At 38.0% G+C, this 19,529-nt stretch overlaps 1 protein-coding gene across 6 annotated transcripts in view; it reads right to left on the reverse strand.

Annotated features, from left to right (window-relative positions):
- Positions 1–19,529, reverse strand: part of LOC150107393 (homeobox-containing protein 1-like) — a 194,725-nt gene that overhangs the window by 22,792 nt on the left and 152,404 nt on the right. For all 6 annotated transcript variants that reach the window (XM_090391256.1, XM_090391255.1, XM_090391259.1 and 3 more), the window contains one exon: positions 9,193–9,465. In XM_090391256.1, the coding sequence (XP_090247382.1) occupies positions 9,200–9,465 (266 nt within the window). In that variant the 3' untranslated portion in view covers positions 9,193–9,199. The remainder of the gene's footprint in view (positions 1–9,192; positions 9,466–19,529) is intronic.

The following is a 19,529-nucleotide window of genomic DNA, read 5'->3' on the forward strand; positions in this document are numbered from 1 at the left end:
GTCCAGTGCATCTTCTCTCACTTCCTCCGTCACCACCTCGATCACAATATTAAACAGGAACAAACTTAATGCAGACCCTTGATGCAAGCCAACTGTCACTGGAAAACTTTCTGTCACTCCCAGGCAGGTTCGAACAGTTGTCTTCACATTTCTCTGTACATCTCCTGCACCAACCTGACATATTTCTCCGGTACCTTCTTCTCCCTCAGACACCTCCAGACTCCTTGCCTTGGCATTCTATCATATGCTTTCTCCAGATCAATAAATACCAGATGTAGCTCCCGTTGCTTCTCTTGAAACTTTTCCATCATCTGTCATACCCCAAAGATAGCATCTGTGGCCGATCGACCAGGCATGAAGCCAAATTGCTCCTTTGCAATCTCCACCTCCTTCCTCAGTCTTCCATCAAGAACCCTTTCTAGGATTTTCATTGTGTAGGACATTAACTTTATTCCTCTGTAATTCTTGCAGTCTTGTGCATCCCCTTTACCCTTGTAGATGGGGACAAGAGTACTTTTCCTCCATTCCTCGGGTATATTTTCCTGTTGGCAAACTTTCATAAACAGGTCCCACAGTAGGTCAATTCCCTCTTCCCCCAGAGCCTTCCATGCCTCCACTGGAATCCTGTCGGGGCCCACCAATTTTCCATTCTTCATCCTCTTCATGGCATCCTTCACTTCCACTTTACTGATGTTCTGCACGATCCCCTCAGAAAGCTGCCCATCATCTCTGTGAGTCCTCGCATTTTTCTCATTCAAAAGTCCCTCAAAGTATATTCTCCATCTGTTCCTTATGTCCACATCCCTCCATATTATTATTTCTTCAGCATCTTTGATCTGCCTCACATGTACGATGTCCTTTGAAGCCTTATTTCTACATTTTGCCAATCGATAAATCTTTCTCTGTCCTTCCTTTGTTTCTAATTGATCATAAAGGTCTTGATATGCCATGGCCTTCACTTGTGCAACAACTCTCTTGGCTTCTCACTTTTTCTCTCTGTCCTCTTCCACTCTTGAAGTAAATCAGTACTAAAAAAATAAAATAAAATAAAAACTGGTACAAAGACTATATCAGAAGATAGGACAATTGTTCAGAGCTGCACAAAGATAAGTTAAAATTTTATATTTGTTGGTTAGCAATATTGATAGTGTGTCAATTAAATTTTGTTGTATGATAGCTATGATTGGTAGGCAGTGTTTGTGGTTGTGTGTGTGTGGCTTTGAGAATGAACAAAATGGCAATGAAATGAATATTGGCATGAAAATGAATGTAAGTGGTGCAGAATTTTCAAAAATGATAAAGTGCTATGAATGCAAGTGTGACAAAGATGATGCAGCTGATGATAATGGTAAGAGAGCAGGAGTGCAACTTGCACTTGCATGGCAGTGAAAAAGTGACTGAAGAGATGAAAGCAGAGTTGGTAATGATGAGCAAGAGATGAAGTATATGAGGAGTGAAATAAGGAAGAACGGAACAAAAGATAGCCATTTGAAATCGGTATCAAATTATTCAAGAGTAGCTCTATATGGGATTCAATTATTAGAGGTGTGTGTGGTAAGTGAAAAGGTGCACAAGGTGAAACTTTGTGCACCTTTCCTGGAAGTAGAATGAGCAGAATGATAGAGGCATTGGATATGAGGAATAAGTGATCAAAAGAGTTGATAATGGTAGTAGGAATGAATGATTTGGTTGCAAACAAGAAGAATGTGAGGTTAGATATAAGGAAATTACTGAGGAGAGTGAGCTTCCATAGCTCAGTCAGTATGGACGAAGCCCTTTGGTCAGAAAGAACTGGGTTCGATTCCCGTCAGTGATGTGAGGAACCTTTATCTGGTCTCTTTTGACTAAAGGTGAGTTAGCCGGTCTCATGCAGAGGTTAGTTTTTTTTTTTCACCCAGAAACCCAGGTCCCCCAGAACAGGTTAAATCAGCCCATGAACACACACATTTACAGACACAGGACACACCGGGAGGCATAGGGCTAACCACCTCATCCTTGAATTATGGTTAAGAAATCCAAGAATACTTGGAAGGTCGTGGTGCTTAAGTGCCTGTTAGAACCACTGATGGATGGACCGAGGAGAGTAAAAGCTAAAGTGTGGTAAGAGAGGTAGTCAGTGTTTGTCTAGGTATAACAATAATGAGTTGAGACAGCGAATGAAGATCGTGAATGGTATGCTAACAGAGCTTTGCAAGGAGAAAGGAGTGCATTTTGTTAATGTGTGGGATGAATTTGAAGGACAGATGGAACTGTATAACAGAGGCAGACTGTATTTAAATAGTTTTGATGTGAATTAGTTGGAAAGACTGTTGCCAGAAGGGAGAATAATGACAACAGTCAATAAAAGATCTGAGAACATAAGAGGTGATATGGAACACAAGACAAATGGGGAAATCAAGGAGGGAATTGTGAATGGTATGGATCAGGGAGACACTGTATGAAAAGTGCATATGCTAGATTAAGAAGTGAATGTGTGATTGGACAAGAAAAGCTTAAGATGTACTGGGGTATGCAGACAGTGTATGAGTCTGGTGGGTGTTGTAGAATTGCTGGTGATAAGCAGGAATGGCCAGGAGGAGATAAGGAGTTACATCCAAGAGGTGAGGTCCATGGGACTTGTTATAGAACTAGAAGTGAACTATTATTTGTATATGAATGCCAGAAGTATCTGAAATAAGGAGGACAAAATTGTTGCACTGATTGAGTTCATCAGCCCAAAAATTGTTGGAATAAGTGAGACGTGATTGGTGGTAGTGGTTTTGAGGTAGTATGGTGAGGTAGAAGTTGAGTGACCTGGAAATGTATAGGCAAAGAAAATATTAATTATTATTATAGGTGATTTTAATTATGGTAATATAGATTGGAATGAAGACATCTGGAGGCAAAGAATAAATTTCTGAAGTTTTTGAAAGACAGACACCTATCTTGTAACAAAGGGCACACAAGGATCAAGGATCTTGGATTTGATCATCTCATCAGAAGATGTTATTATAAATGAGGTGTCATGTCTTCACCCAGTTGGATAGTGGCCAACCATATGAGGATCTCTGTGAGAAAGGGATATATGTAGAACTATAAGGCTGGAGATTATGACAAGCTCAGGAGACAGCTTGCAGCTATATCATGGAATTGGATGGGAAGAAAATCAATGCTGCTTGGGTCCTACTCACAAACTATCTGGCAGAGGCAATATCTGAATGTATTCCAAAGGTCAGGAGATTAAATAAGATAGATGTAAAATGGATGACTGAAGAAGTTAGGCATGCAATCTGGAAGAAAAAGGCATCATGGAGCAGCACATGTGAGATGGAATACACAGAGCAGGCAAGAAAGGTCATTTATTTGTTAAGGGGAGCAAAAGTGCAGTGGCAGCAGTTAGCTAATGAGGCCAAAAGAAATCCTAGAGTCCTTCCATAATCATTCTTTCTAGTAGAAGAAAGAATGATTATGGAAGGATGATACTGATTAGTGAACATGGTAGAATGATAACCACTGCAGTGAGTATAGTTGAGATATTAAATGAGAAATTCATAAAGGTATTTCATCTTCGTGAATGTGACATCATGCAGAACTTGAGTGCACTGGGGACGGGAGGGGAGAGAAGGCACCGATGATGATGAGTGAACAGGTGGTATGTGAGGAATTGAGTAAACTGAATATGAATAAGAATTGTGTTTTTCAATCTACTTACTTATTATAACAGATGACAAATGTATTGGACAAGGGAGATGCATACACAGTGGTGGATTTAGATTTTGCAAAGCCTTTGATAAATTGCTACATGACAAGCTGGTGATTAAATTGGGAAGGATGGGACTGGTTAATAGATTAGTGCACTGGATTGGATATTGGTTGCATGACAGTTATCAGCAATTTGTGTATGGCAGTGGCAGTGGATGAATCAATATCACAGAAAAGGAAAGCCATTATTGGTGTTCCCTCAGGGTCTGTTTTGGGATCATTGCTGTTTAACTTGTATGTTAATGATACTGGGAAATATTTCAATGGTGATATGCAGTTTGCAGATGATGCAAAGAATTATGAAGAGTAGAGCAGATGTAGCCTTGCAATTACTTGAATAGACTGGCTGAGTGATTAAATCAGTGGGTTACCAGTTCACTGTGACAAAGTGTAAGGTTTTTAAAATTTGAGAAGCATAGGTGGAATACAGAGTATGCAACTGGTGGAGAGATCATAGAGATTAAGGAGGTGAGGGATCTGGGGTGATGGTGGACAAGGATCTGAAGTTTTGGAGATATTTCTAAAATTGTGAGCATAGCACAGTAGATTAAGGCACAAGACACAAAAAAGCATTTGGGAAAATTTAGAGAAAAGGGCAAGGCTAATAATAGGAAGTTTCTGCTAGATTTCTGCTCAACCTAAACTAATTATTATTAATGCATGTTTATACATAAAAAAATGTACATGAATTTATATGGAGAGAACACACAAATGTGGAAAATCTTTTGTTATTGTTGATTAGAGTATCTTCAGATTGGTCCATGATAGAAGAGTGTGCAGACAATTTGAAATAATGTTGTGCAGGAAGTAAGGATATTCTCATTCCATTGTATAAGGATAGTAATAATAGGAGTAATCCTATAGCACTATGATATTGGAGGATTTCAGATCTGAAAAGACATTCAGAGTACTTAATAAATATCAGCTTCTCACCACTTTTAAACCATACACGAAATTGGCAATCATGTGTTCACCAAAGAACAAACTCTCTCCTTTATCACATCTAGGAGTATATGAAGTGCCCTGTATTTGTGACCTGGCTTACCATGGACAGACAGGAAGAACGTTTACATCTTCCTTGGAAAAAATAAAAAATACATGCTATGTATTTTTTATTTTCAAATGGAGAAAAACAAAAGTGCTACACAGTCAGATAGAGACTGTTTTTGAAATCAGTCTTGCTGATTCCAAAAACCTCAACAAGTATAGCTGTATCAATGTACCAAAAATCTGGGAGACAGTCATTTTAAGATCAAATTAATACTTCTTCACTCTCTCTTTATCCAACAATAGATAGTGCCAATTAGAATTTTAGTCTCTTGTGTTGTCCATTACAATTTTAAACTGGTCCTACTGTTAACTAATTGTTGCTCTTCATGTACTGTGATAAACTTTTTTTTGTGCTCTGAAGATGCCAGGTAAAACACCAGTGAAATATCAGGAAATAAGTAAATAAATATTAATTATTTTCTTATTATTCTTGTGTTGTGAAATAAAACTGTTATATGAATAAAACATGAACTGCCAACACACGAGCTTTCTACCCAAATATCCCATAATATGACTTTATGTTTAGAAAGATTTTCCATAATTGTGTTTTTCTATCCCTTTGTATTCAAACTTCTATTATTGTTCTTGAACTCACACTGATGATGCTTTACAATATCTACCTATCCTTTTCATACCCCCATGGCACATAATGAAGAGATACTCTTTTCCACTTAACCCAGTGTTTCTCAACTTTTTTTGGATCATGCCCCACCTCAACATCTCAAAGATTTTGATGCCCCCCCCTCTAGCATAATAGTCAGCCAAGTTCTGAAAAAGTATAATATAAATATGTACATGTACATTTTCTAATTGCACCCCTGTGGGGCGTACGCCCCACGTTGAGAAACACTAACTTAACCCTATGCTTTCCGACTAATTACTGCTACTCTTCAGTTCTCTCAACCATCATCCTTCTTTCTTTTTGTCATTCTTTACAAGTTGGTTTAGGCTTTTCCTTTTTCCCTTTTAGGATCCATGTCAAGGATATCCCCGGTTTCTATGTCCATTCTCAGTACTTGTCCAATCCAATTCCATCTGCATCTTTTTATTTCACTTTGTTTATATAATTTATCATTTGTTATACATTTTACAATATATAAAACAAAATTTGTGATTAATAAATAATTATTATTTCACTGTGGCACATATGTATTTTGTATAAAACATTATCATCAGACCTCCATGGAGTCAACACTCACCACAGGAAGTCTCACATGCACAATTCATATGTTAACTTAAATGCATCCACTGTCTCTGAACTCACCACTCTTTCAAGCAATGCATTCCAATCACCACTCTCGATGCAAAAAATCTACTCCTTATACAGCTCACACCCTCCTTATACAGCTTCCAGGGATGCCCATTTGTTCTTCCTCTGTCTCCAGACAGTCTATGAATAATCTCATCCACGTTAATCTGGTAATTATCCCTTACCAACTGATATGTCTCAATTGTATCCCCCCCCCCTTATCCACTAGGCTCTACAATTTGCATTCTCTCAATCTGTCCTCATACTCCACATTCCAGAGACCAGACACCAACTTAATCAATAGTCTCTGAATTCTCTTCAACAACTCATCATCCTTTTGAAAACCAGGCAACCAAATCTGTGCACAGCAATCTATATGTGGCCTGATCAAACCTTGTACAGTGGAATCATAACATTCTTACTTCTACATGTCACTGTTCTTCAGAACACTGCAATAATCCATTGCGTTGTCCTCACAATTTTAGCAAAATGTCACCAAAATTTCAAGTCCTTATCCACCATATCACTCACAGATCTTTCATCTCTTCCACTTCCTCTAGGATATCTCCACCAATCCTATACTCTGCATCCCTCTTTGCTTTCAAATTTTAAAATCTTACACTTTAAAAGCTTATGACATTAAACTGATATCCCCACACTTGCATATTCAGACAGCCTATTCAAGTCCTCTTGCAAGGCTACATCTGCTCTACTTCTCATAACTCTTCCAACCTTGCATAATCTGCAAACAACTGTATATATCACCATTTAAATCCCTTTCAATGTCATTTACATGCAAATTAAACAACAACAGCCCCCCCCCATAAAAACAGACCCCTGGGGCACACCACTAGTGACTTTCCTCTTCTGGGATATCCCCCCCCCCCCAAACACATCCTGCTGATACTTATCAGACAACCAATCTCCAATTCAATGCACTAATCTACCATCCAACTGCATCTGTTCCAATTCAATTACTAGTTGGTCATGTGGCAATCTATCAAACCCCTGCAAAATCTAAATATACTACTGCATATGCATTCCCCTTGTATAATGTATTCGTCACCTTGTTATGATAAGTAAGCAGATTGCTAAAACACTATCTTCCTTTAGCAAACTCATGCTGTCCATCAAAGAGAATTCTGCTACTGTCAATCCAGTTCTAAATCCTTGTCCTCGCTGGCTTCTCCACCTTGACCACAACTCCAAACAAGAAGATTGACCTATAATTCAAAGCCTTGGTCTTATCACTCCTATTATAAAGTCAAACAATTCTGCCCTCTTTCCACTCCTTTGGAACTTGGGCCAATCTAAGACAAAGAGGTAAGTTAAGCTGTTGTTAACTTCCTGAAACACTCTTTCAGGACATGTGGTCACATACGATCAAGTCCTATAGCCTTGTTGACATCAAGTTCCTTATATACCTTCTGCTCACTCACCATCAGTGGCTCCTATCCCATTCCCACTGTTCTCAACTTCTGCATTATGTTAGGATGGAAAACTTTAATGAACTGCTCATTTAACGCTTCTACTATATTATCCTCAGCGTTTATCATTCTCCCATTATCACTGACCAACATCATCCTCTAATAATCATTCTTCCTTCTACTGGCCACATATTGAAAAAATGCTAGGATTTCTTTTAGCCTTATTTGCTAAACTACTGCTCATGCTGCACTTTTGCTACCCTTACCAAGTAATTACCTTCATTGCTTGCTCTTCATACTCCTTATGTAACTGATTATTGCCACTCATTTTGTGCTGCCTTCACATCAGCCATCCATTTTACACCTACTTTATTTAATTTCCTGACCTTTGGATATATTCAGTCATTGCTTTTGCTAGATCCCCGAGTAGGGATCAAGCAACACTGATTTCCATCCCATCCAATTCCTCATTCCATGATATCACTGCAAATTGCCTTCTGAGTTTGTCATAATCATCTGCCTTATAGTTCCACATATAATCTCACAAAAGTCCTGATATAGCTTCCACCACCACCCAAGTGATCACTTCATTGTCACTTTCATGAACTGGAGGAAGATTTGACACTTCATTTACAATAATATCTTCTGATGATATAATCAAATCCAAGACCCTCAATCCTCGTGTAATCTGTCATGTATTGCCTAAGATAGCTGTCCCTCAAAAACTCAAGGAATTCATTCTCTTTGGTTCCAGAGAGAATGAATATTATCTCTTCGTTCCAGTCTATGTTACTATAATTAAAATCACCCATAATGATCACCCTTTTCTTATTAGCCAGGCCAGTTTTCTTAAACAGTTCCTTCTCACTGCTTTCCACATTACCAGGGCTTCAGCAACACCCTACTAAAAATTCATCCTACCCATGTCCTTCACACCACACTGCTTCAAAACCAATGTCACTATTTGCTCCTCGTATCTACACCCTAGATGGGCACAACAACTCCTCTGCCATAGCACTCTTCCTCCCTTTTTGCCTTGTCGGTCTTCACGAAAGACTACATATCCCCCCCCCCCCCATCTTTATTCCTCAGAATGCCATCTCATTCAATCATGTCTCACTTATTCCAACAAGTTTTGTGAGAATAAACTCTATGAATGCAACAATTTCATTCCCCTTGTTTTAAATACTTCCGACATTTGTAAACATACACACTGGCTCATTTCTTTTCCCATAACAAATCCCACTGATCTGTCCACTGTGACCCCCCCCTCCCATTTTCCTGTCTGTCTTGTGTTCCTTCTCTCTCATTCTCTTCACTCGTGCCACTCACTTCTCCATTGACAAACTATCCTACCTTACTCTCCTGTTCTTCCACAACACCTCTTGCTTCCTCAGGTCTTCCATTCACTTCAGTTATTATTTTCTCTTGCAGCAACAGCTTCTCCAACTGACTCACACCAAATTCATTTAAATATAGCCCATCTCTTTTATACAGCTCTATCCATCCCTCAAATTCTCCCATACATTCACAAAATGAACTCCTTTCTCTTCATACACCTCTGCTAGCACATCATTCATAATCTTCTCACAATATCTCACATGATTTTCTGTAGTTGTTTAAAACAGTGAATAATAACACACCAAGAATAACAGATAGGATGTTTTTTAACAAAAAATATGAAAGTTTATTTATTTTAATTAATTCTAAATATGAAAGACAAACCATTATCCTATGGTTCTATTTTTATATCGCTTTTGCTTTCTCCCTGCATGTCTAGCATTAGAAACTGTCCAGGATCCAGCTGTCGTGAAGAATCAGTAGAGCTGTCACTTTCTATTACATCACTCATTAAATCGATTCTTGTTGTCTGTGATGATGTTGCTGGAATACATGATTGCATTCCACAATTTGGAGATGACCAGCTTGTACAAGCAGAAGTTGATGGCATTGCCTGACTTGAAATTTGTCCCCCAGTTACTGCTGCCATAGCTGCAGCTATTGAAAAACATGAACAAACAATTAACAATAAAAGGAACAGTTTGACAAAGAAAAAGAGAAAGAAGGTTGAAAATTTTGGTTCTTTACACATATCATTATCATCTCATAATTTTAGTTTTAAACTTGGTGTGCTGTTTAGTAAAAGTACTGTAGTTTTTAAATCATATTGTTACTGATAATATCTAATGAATAATTTAGCAAAACTATTATATCTGATAGCAAACACCTATTTTTTACCTATGTATAAGAGTGGCTTGCCTTTATTATAAGTGTTTTGTAATAAAATTATAAATAAAATTTATAATTTTATTTATTATTATTATTATTTTTTTTTTTTTTGTGAGCCCATCAAGTAAACTTCAAATCATAGTATATATGATTTGAAGTTTACTTGGATGGCATAGTCATGCTTACTAGAACAGTTATTTATTATCAAGATGAAATTTAACTATAATTTTTTTTTTAATTCAGTATCTTAAAATACTAATGCCATGTTTCACCATTTTATAACATTTTATGCTCACTAGCTGTGAGATAAAATGCTAACGTATTCTGTAGTTACCACCATCTTGGAATTATTTCAATATCTTCAGAAATATATTACATGACATGCAATACATTTCAGCTACATTTAGGCAGTTAACATGTCCCCTCATCAATAACAATTGCTATACTTATGTTTTAATGAAAAAAATAAAAAAATAAAAATAAAGAGATATACAAAAAGAGTTTGGGATCAAAGCAAAATAGTTTACTGTACTTAATAAAAAAAAAAATAATAATAATAATAATGGCATGGACTAAGATGCATTATGGAATACTACAAGATGCATTAATAAATACTTGTGCTGGAGATTTTTCTATCATCATGATCAATTTCCTGATATCTATCCTCAAGGAATGTTCAGGCTATTATGACAGCATTACATAACTAAGATTACATTATTATTAATCTCCTATCAACTGTTTTCTTCCAAAGTAGTCTATTACTTGTCAACACTTCAGTATTATTGTATCTAACATTTTATGCTTCTAAGATACTTCTGACTGAAGCAATCCACCTGGCTTTCCATTTTTCCATTTTATTAATTACTTGTACCATCTTTTCCTCAATTAAGCAGCAATATTTGAATTTATATCTTGAGAGTGTATATCACAATTTTTAAGAACTTAGAAACCAACACACATTAGAAAATTATTATTATTATTATGCAAAGTTCCTTGAGGAAGTCAGGATTCAATTAAAAGAGGGCATCTTCCAGAGCACAGAATCTATGAACATGCTGATCACAACACTAACTGGTAATCCATTTCACTCACCACATGAGAATAAACCTGGACCTTATATACATATATATCCTAACCATATTCTTACTCAGTTTCATTCCAGGAATGACCCTAAGTTCTCCATCCACCTGTCAGGTAGATGGAGTAAAATCACACTTGTCCATATGGTAACATACCTTTCTAAATCACTTAAGGAATTGAACAACGTAGATCCGAATATAAATTAAATTACACTTTAATAAATATTTCCGATATTTTGGCAACGTCTCGTTGCCATTTTCAAAAGGAACTTACAAAAAGGCACGTGCACGCAGGCACTACAACACAGTAAATGAGAATGAAGCTATTGTTCTCCTAGAAGACCTGATGGTGCCCTCTAGCAGGCTAAGTAAGTGTACTTGGCTGTTGGGCTGAAGGTCTGCTGATGTATGCCTCCCAAATTTGGGGCAGTCGCATACAACCAAATTTGTTCAGCTTTGGAGAGTTTCTTAGGGCTGAGGCTGATTCCATAAATAGTCTTTTCGAATTAGCTTTCTTCCACCGTATTCTGTGGCATGTATCCAGAGCATGGTCTGCAAGACCAGAATGGCTGTACTTGTGAAACCGGATGTAGTCCTTGTGCTCAGAAATTCTGATATTCGCTGTCCTGCCTGTTTGGCCAAAGTAAGACAGTTTACAACTGCAAGGGACCTGGTATACATCAGGTAGGTCTAGGGGAAGTGGTTGGTCTTTGGTGGAGCGGATAAGGGATGTCAATTTTCTGTAAGGCCTGTAACAGGAGGTAAGGTCGTGTTTTTTTAAAATTTTGGTAATTTTTTCTGAGGTGCCTCGGATGTAGGGAATGGTGATGGATTTAGAGTAATCTTTGTTGTGGAGGGGGGGGGGTTGTCACCATCATCATCATCATCATCATCAAATTCCTGCCATGTACCCTCAAGGGGTGTACAGGATATGACAGTACTACATGAAAAAATTACATCATTACTAACTTCCTATCTACAATTTTCCTCCAAATCAGTCTGTTACTTGTCAAGACTTCAACATTATCAGATCTTAACTCTGGTGATGTTGAGTTGGGGTTTGTTTTCAGATTTGTTCCAGTAGCTGACTTTTCGGTGTTTGCCCTGGTTCCCTGGCGAAAACAACGGGGGCCTTGTTTAACCGGGCGACGCCCCAGCCGGCATGAAATTTTGTCATGTTGTACCATCATTTTTTATTTTTTATTTTGGTTTAACCAATAAGAATACAATTTGGTCAGCTAAATCCCAAATTGCCAGCCCATCCTCGTTCGTTCAGTATCAAAGTAGATACCCAACAGGGTGCACCACGAGAAGGTGAGGATTGGACATTAGGTCAGAAGCCCTGGTCGGTTCTCCACATTCCTTTAAAGGCTATGTGGAGGTCTCCTCTCAGTTATACAGCTTTGACCCTTAAGCACCCCCCGGGTGTGGTTTGTAGGTTTTAATATTTTTTGGATTTTTTTTTTTTTTTTTTTTGGGGGGGGGGGTAGCCATTGGCTGAGAAAGTGTTAAGGATGTGATTTAGTTCAGTGTTTAGGGCCATGTCGTTAGAACAGATTAGTTTAGCCCTGTTGTATAGTGTTTTCACCACTCCATATTGTTGTGAAGAGGGCAGGGGGATTGTTGGTGAATGTATCTGCCTGTATGGGTGGGTTTTCTATAAACTCAGAAAACCAAGGTTCCATCAGGCTGGCAGGTGACTAATGTGTCTAGGAAAGGAAGGCTGTTGTGTTCTTCTTTTTCCAAGATGAACTTGATTCTGGGGTGTTGGTTGTTTAAGTGTGTTAAGGAGAGGTGTGTTTCAGAGCCATGTGGCCAAATATTATTATTATTATTATTATTGTTCCGGGAAACTCCAAGGAGTCGACAGACTCATCGAGGGAGGCCCTAACATCATGTCAAGAACAACTATTCAACATTCACACAGTATCTATCATACCTTGTCTTGAACTCATTCACGGTCGTAGCACCCACAACAGACTCTGGAAGCTTATTCCACTCATTTACCACTCTCCAAGTAAAGAACCTAGCTCTAACACCCTTGTCAACCACGCTCTTGCCCAGCTTCCATGCATGGCCCCTAGTCCTCCCACCACCAGTCATATTTTCAAAAATATCTTCTGGATCAATCTTATAAAAACCCTTCAGTAATTTGAATGTCTCAATCATATCACCCCTCCTTCGCCTATCGTCCAATTTCTGCAACCCACAAATCTTCAACCTATTCTCATAAGGTTCATTCCACAGACCTGCTATCATCTTGGTCACTCGTCTCTGGACCCTCTCCACTTCCTCCCCATCACGAAGAAACCCTGGTGCCCATAACTGGGCACAGAAGTCCAGATGGGGGTCTTATCGAGGCTCGATACAGAGGAACAACAACTTGTTCGTCTCTGCATGTTAAAGTATTTTTCAGAAGCCAAGTGATTTGGTGAGCTGTTTTAGTTACTTTTGCAATGTGCCCCCTAAACTTCAACTCCCTATCCACCAACACTCCGAAATCCCTGGCCTCGTCAATCTCCTGGAGTATGGTTCCACCAATGTGATATACTGCTGCTATTCTTTTCACCCCAAAGTGCATAACCTTACACTTTGCCACATTAAATTGACATCCATTTTTCCTAGCCCAGTCCTCCAAACTATCCAAATCATCCTGTAAAATTCTGACATCCTGTGCACTCAATTGCTCTACCCAACTTTGCATCATCAGCAAACAAGTGAACACTTCCTCTCAGATCCTTTCCAATATCATTGATGAACAAATTGAAAAGCAGTGGTCCAAGAACAGAGCCCTGTGGCACTCCACTAGTCACAAGACGTCTTTTAGACTCCACTCCTGAATAAACCACTCTTTGATATCTCTCCTTCAACCACCCTCTTATCCATCTCACCAACCCTATATCTATACCCATCTGCTCCAGTTTACTGATTAGGGTTCCATGTGGTATCCTATCAAAGGTATATTTAGTTCTGCTAGCCACAATCTCACACCAAATGGCCTCAAATGTGTTCTTTTCTCTATCCTGCAATTCAACTTCTATTCTCCTTGGCTGTAGCTCATCAGCTATCATCAACAATACTCCTCCCCCCATTTTATTCTCTCTGTCATTCCTGAACACACTATACCCATCACATTCAATCCCACTAGTTATATCATCTACAGTCAGCCATGTTTCACTAATACCTATAACCTTGGTCTGGAAGTGCCAACCATGGCCAAAAACTCTTCCTTCTTGTTCCTAATACTCCTAGTATTAGTGTACATGAATTTAAGACCTCCATTAGCCCCAACCCTACCTTGATGCCTTATATTAACTATCCCACTCAGATTTGTTGTCCTTATTTGCTCTGGCATATTATATTCATTCTTACATTCAACTGCCTCCATAAGGACTGTATCTCTACCCCCCCCCCCTTAACAAATCTAGTTTCCCTGAATTTGCACATCCACTACATTCAGCAACACTTTCTCAAGTCTTCTTACACCGTAATCATTCAAATGCAAGCCATCCATCTTATATAGATCCTTTCGCCCATCAAACTCACTCCACACCACTCGTCATACATAACCCACGCATAAAGTCATTCACAATTATAGCCCTCCTTTTAAACATTTCACTGTCATACCGTGGCAAAAGACTAATCATTCTAACTCTCTCACTCTTTTCTTTTGCTACCTCAAACAATTCATTCAGGTCTTCTATCATTTCCATTTTATCTCCTTTCAAATCATTCGTACCTGCCACAACAATCATTTCTTTCACCCTTTCCTTTTGCTCTCTAATAGACTCAGTTACGTCCTTTACGGTCGCACCAGGTTGGTACGATTTTGTCAAATCCTCTACTAACACACCTCGTACTAACGAGTCTCCATACAGCACTCTATCCTTCATTTTGTTCATGTTCACATTCATACGTCTATTTTTCCTGTCATACCTTTTATTATTGGTTGGTTCATTCAGTCTACTTTTGTTCATGCACTCTAGCTGCTGTTTTGCTCTTTCTATCGCACTATTCAACAACGCGATCTCACTCAATGCATCTATCTCATCTTTTTTGTTCTCTGAGTAACCATTTATACTATCATTCACACTTTCTACATTCACACTCTCGATAGTTGAGTTACTGAGTGAGCACTTTGCAAAAGTATATCATCCAGGTGGTGACATTGCAGAAACGAATAAACCAGTAGATTATACAGGAATTGTGGTTAATGAAGTGGAGGTGAGTAGTCTATTGCATAACCTTAATGTCAATACATCTGTGGGATTGGATGGTATACCAGCTCGTGTTGTACGAGAAGCAGCTAAAGAATTGTCAGTACCCTTGACCATTTTGTTTAATTTAAGTCTCGGGTCTGGGGAAAAATAGCGAACACATCATCAACGTAGCAAAGCCATATGGTTATTTTTTGTGGGGCAGAGGCTAAGGCTTTTTCTTCAAAGGTCTCCATAAAGAAATTGGCCAAGGGTGGGGAGAGTGGTGAACCCATGGCTGTCCCCTCTATTTTTTCGTAGAATTTTCCCTGCGAAACGTTCATATGTGTGTGTGTGTGTGTGTAATTCATGTTACACACACACGCACGCACGCACATTTTTTTATGTGATGCCCACTCATGAAAGGTTTGTAAACTTATAATACATTAGTACCTGTGAATGGGTTAAGCAGTTTTTCTATTTTTATTAATTTTTCCCTGGTCTAGAAACCTGCTCTAGTGACCAAACGGGGAACTTTTTCAAGCCACTCCAGGCTTCCAATAAGCAGCGCAGCAGTCTCACACTGGGTATTGAAATTCATCTACCACCTAAAGATCACATATATTCCTTCACATGGTGGGATTTGAACCTACATACTGATGGTTAGAGAGCAGATTATACTAACTAACCACTTGGCTGACCAGGCTGGTAAAAGTATCACAGATATCATAGGCCAGGTATCACCTTAGTTACCTGCTGCTGAATCTCCATCTCTTCATCTTTTCTGAACACAAGTGATCACATCTGTGGACAGGAATCAAAACTTTGTAAATTGGGAAAATAATGTCTTTATTCTCACGACTCAGTATGGTATTTAGCACTGCAGTTATCTTTATGCAATGATTTAACCACTTTAACAATGTGGCAAACTTTAATTCTCTGTCTACTGTCACTCCAGTGACCACTTGGTACAAAATTACCATTAATATAATACTCTGCTAGTTCAAAATGCATTAAATGCATTACCGGCCTAGTTGGCCGAGTGGATAGCATATCCGCTCTCCAGCTAAAAGGCTGCAGGTTTGAATTCCGCAGTGGGCATGGATGTTTGTGATTGTCTGTGGAAATACCAGTGATAGTCAGCAGTAAATGGCATTGGTGTAGTTGCAGTCAGTTGGTGATTGAATGGTGGAGATGGTGTTGTAGAGCAGGTGCCCTCACTCGATGAGTCCTTGGACTCCCTGGATTGTCAAATAATAATAATAATTTAGCAACTTTGAAATGACAATCATCATCACCATTGCCAGTAGAATCAGTTTGTTCGGATCAACCAACAAGGATTCTATATCAGATCTATCCCTTATCACCCTCCATAACTTTTCATCATCTGCAAATAATTGTACATTACTGTCCAGACCAATTCAAATATCATTAATATACAGGTTGTTCCAAGAATTACAATTTTGATACTAAGTGAAATATTTACTAATACACATAGAATTACCAATCAAAGAAATTTAAACATGGAAAACCCCAAAGTTTTTTTTGTTTGTTTGTTTATTAAAGTAACAAGGTTAGAAATATTCAATATGAGCACCATTAGTGATTCACAAAACATCCAGGAGATAATCTAAATGCTACAATGTATGCTGCAACATATCCACATCAATGCTTTCAATAGCAACTGTGAATTTTGTCATCAGATCATCAATGTTTGTCACCCAAGTGTTGAACACACAATTGTTGATGAATCCCCAAAGAAACAAATCACAGGGTGTAACGTCAGGTGATCTAGGCAGCCAATGCATGTCACTTCCATGGCCAATCGACCTGTTTTGGAATATCTTATTCAGAGGGTCAGGAATGATCAAGACCCAATGTAGCAGTGTGCCATCTTGTTGAAAGAAGATATGTGGCTGAAGTTCTTTCGACTGTAGATAGACAAAATGTTGCACTTGTCTATGTGTTGGAGATCACTGTTGGTTCATTGATGAAAACGGGTCCAATCATGTGGTCATGCAACAGGCCACACTACACATTAACTTTTGAGAGATGAGAAATGATAAAAATTGTCAAAAACTTGGTATTCAGAAAAACTTAATGGGTTTCCTGTAAAATTAGACAATCCCAGTATTTCTACTTTTTGACATATACAGTTTTATACAGTATTTCTACTATTTGACTTTTTATATTGGATAAAAGCTATGAAGATAATTTTCAGACACCCCTGTACAAGATAAACAATGAACCAAGTGCATTTAGGATTAATGTAATCTTTTAGAGATGCCTTTCATATAGGAAATAAAAATTTGTAAGATCCTTCTAATATCAATTGTCTGGTTTGCACTTTTGTAGAACTTCTGAATTATTTTTGTTCTTGGTCTTGATAATGCCAAGCTTTTAACTATTTGGATGATGTAAGCTTCTATGAATACTCTCTTGCCAAATAATGCTTTTCATAAATGGAGAGGATTAAAGATCCACCCTGAAGTCTAATGATGAGACAGTCTCAAAATCACCCATCACTGATGATATATTTGCTGCGTGACCATATTCCAAAAATTAAACTTAAAACATTCTCATGAAAAAATTCACTCACCTTCATCAAAAAACAAAGTTCATTATTGGTTTTATTTTCAATGATAAACTTTATTTTTTGATGAACATGAATGATTTTTTTCATGAGAATGTTTTAAGTTTGATTTTCTGAAATGGCCACACAGCAAATATATCATCATCTATCATCTTTCCTCAACACTTCAGTGTTAAGAAAAGATGTTAAAGAACAGATCTTGTTCAAAATGAATCATGAAGTTAGCTAAATCAGAAGATAAAATGACATTTCCCACTCTAGTACTTGAACCTTACCTATATTCTATATATTTCTATATTTGGTTGCATGAAACTGCCTCAAATTTGGGAGACACTCATCCTCAGAACTTCAGCCCAGCAGCCAAGAATACTTATATTGGCTTGGTACGGAACACTATTTAGTACCTTAGGCTCACTTTTGTTGTTGTAATTCAGTCTTACTTACCTAGTGCTTGCATGTATATATCAGTTTGTACACTGTTTCCTGATGAATAGCAATTTGGCTTTGCCAAAATATTGGAAAATAATAATTAAATTTATTGTAATTAACAATTAGTCTACATGGTAATTTCCTTAAGAAATACCATGAAAATCAAGCTTGCATTACAAAATCATAGCTAGAGGATATCAGTCAGGAGAGATTTCTTTTGTCATAACAGATCAAGTAAATCATGTAAATCATTCTGCCTGGTATCTCCACGTCTGGGCCTGGCTCCCACTGAAGAGACCTCAATAAAGGTTGAAACTAGTCTGGGTAGTGGCCCTTCCCTTAATGCATAACATTATACATATCCGCAAGGAGATGTGTTTTGCATTATGGGAGATAGTGAGATAGGAGTGATGTTAGCTTGGTCCACCTCTGCTATGAATTTCCCGGTGCTGTACTACCTGACCCCAGTCCTGAAGGTACTTTCAGGCGCAAACTTTGTTTGCTCACACTTGGATAAAGGATTAAACTAAATTTATTATAGTCTAACCAAGTGAAAAATAAACTTTCAACATGTAAAGAAATGTTAGCAAATAATGTTATTTAAACATGGTAACATCCCAAACTTCATCCTCAGGAGTGTGCCAGGGAGTTGGCACCTGCCTTGACATGTTTTTTTTAATGCGAGTCTTGCACTTGGTCAAGTTCCTAAGGAGTGGAGGGAGGGCAAGATTGTGCCACTTCATGGGGGAGGTGATCGAACTCAGGCATCAAACTATGGGCCTATCTGTGTGTCAGGTGTTGTGGTTGGGTTGTTGGAGAGGCTTGTGAGAACTGGGATCCAGGGTTGGGTTGACGGCAATGGTATTATCTTTGATGGACAGCATGGATTTGCTAAAGGGAGGTCATGTTTTGGTAATCTACTTACTTATTACAATAAAGTGACTGCTTCCTTGGACAGAGGAGAGGGATACACAGTAATGTACTTGGATTCCGCAAAGGTTTTTGATAGAGTACCTCATGATAAGTTGACAGTCAAGCTTTAAAAACTGATCTGAAAGTAGCTGATCAGCATATGCATTATATTCATCTCAACATAGTGAAAGATAAATGTGACTTTCCTCCTTGTAATTATAGGTTTGCTACTTTGTCCAAGTAAGAATGAACCAATGACTTACATAAGACCATTCCAACTTCACTAAGCATCTTTATTCTAAAAATCAGGTTTGTTGTTGAAGCATATCAGTAAATGAAATGAATAAATACACCTGACATATGCCACTCTAGATTGTTAACTAATTCATTTAATTAAAATTATTTGAAGTGTTAAGAAACTGGACTGCTCTGAATAGAAACAACTGTTCCAAATTATGCAAATTTTTTAACACATTTCTATATAGTGGCACAGCAAATTTTTATATATGATATACACAACAGATTCCTATTTACTACTTTCATTTCAATTCATCTATTGATAATTTAAATGACTGTTGTTATTGTAACAAATTTTTATGTTATAATGTAGCATTTTTCTGCACT

The sequence above is a fragment of the Typopeltis vanoorti genome, chromosome 4 (assembly GCF_054136105.1).
Source record: "Typopeltis vanoorti isolate ZY-2024b chromosome 4, IOZ_Tvanoo_1.0, whole genome shotgun sequence".
Taxonomy (NCBI): Eukaryota; Metazoa; Arthropoda; class Arachnida; order Uropygi; family Thelyphonidae; genus Typopeltis; species Typopeltis vanoorti.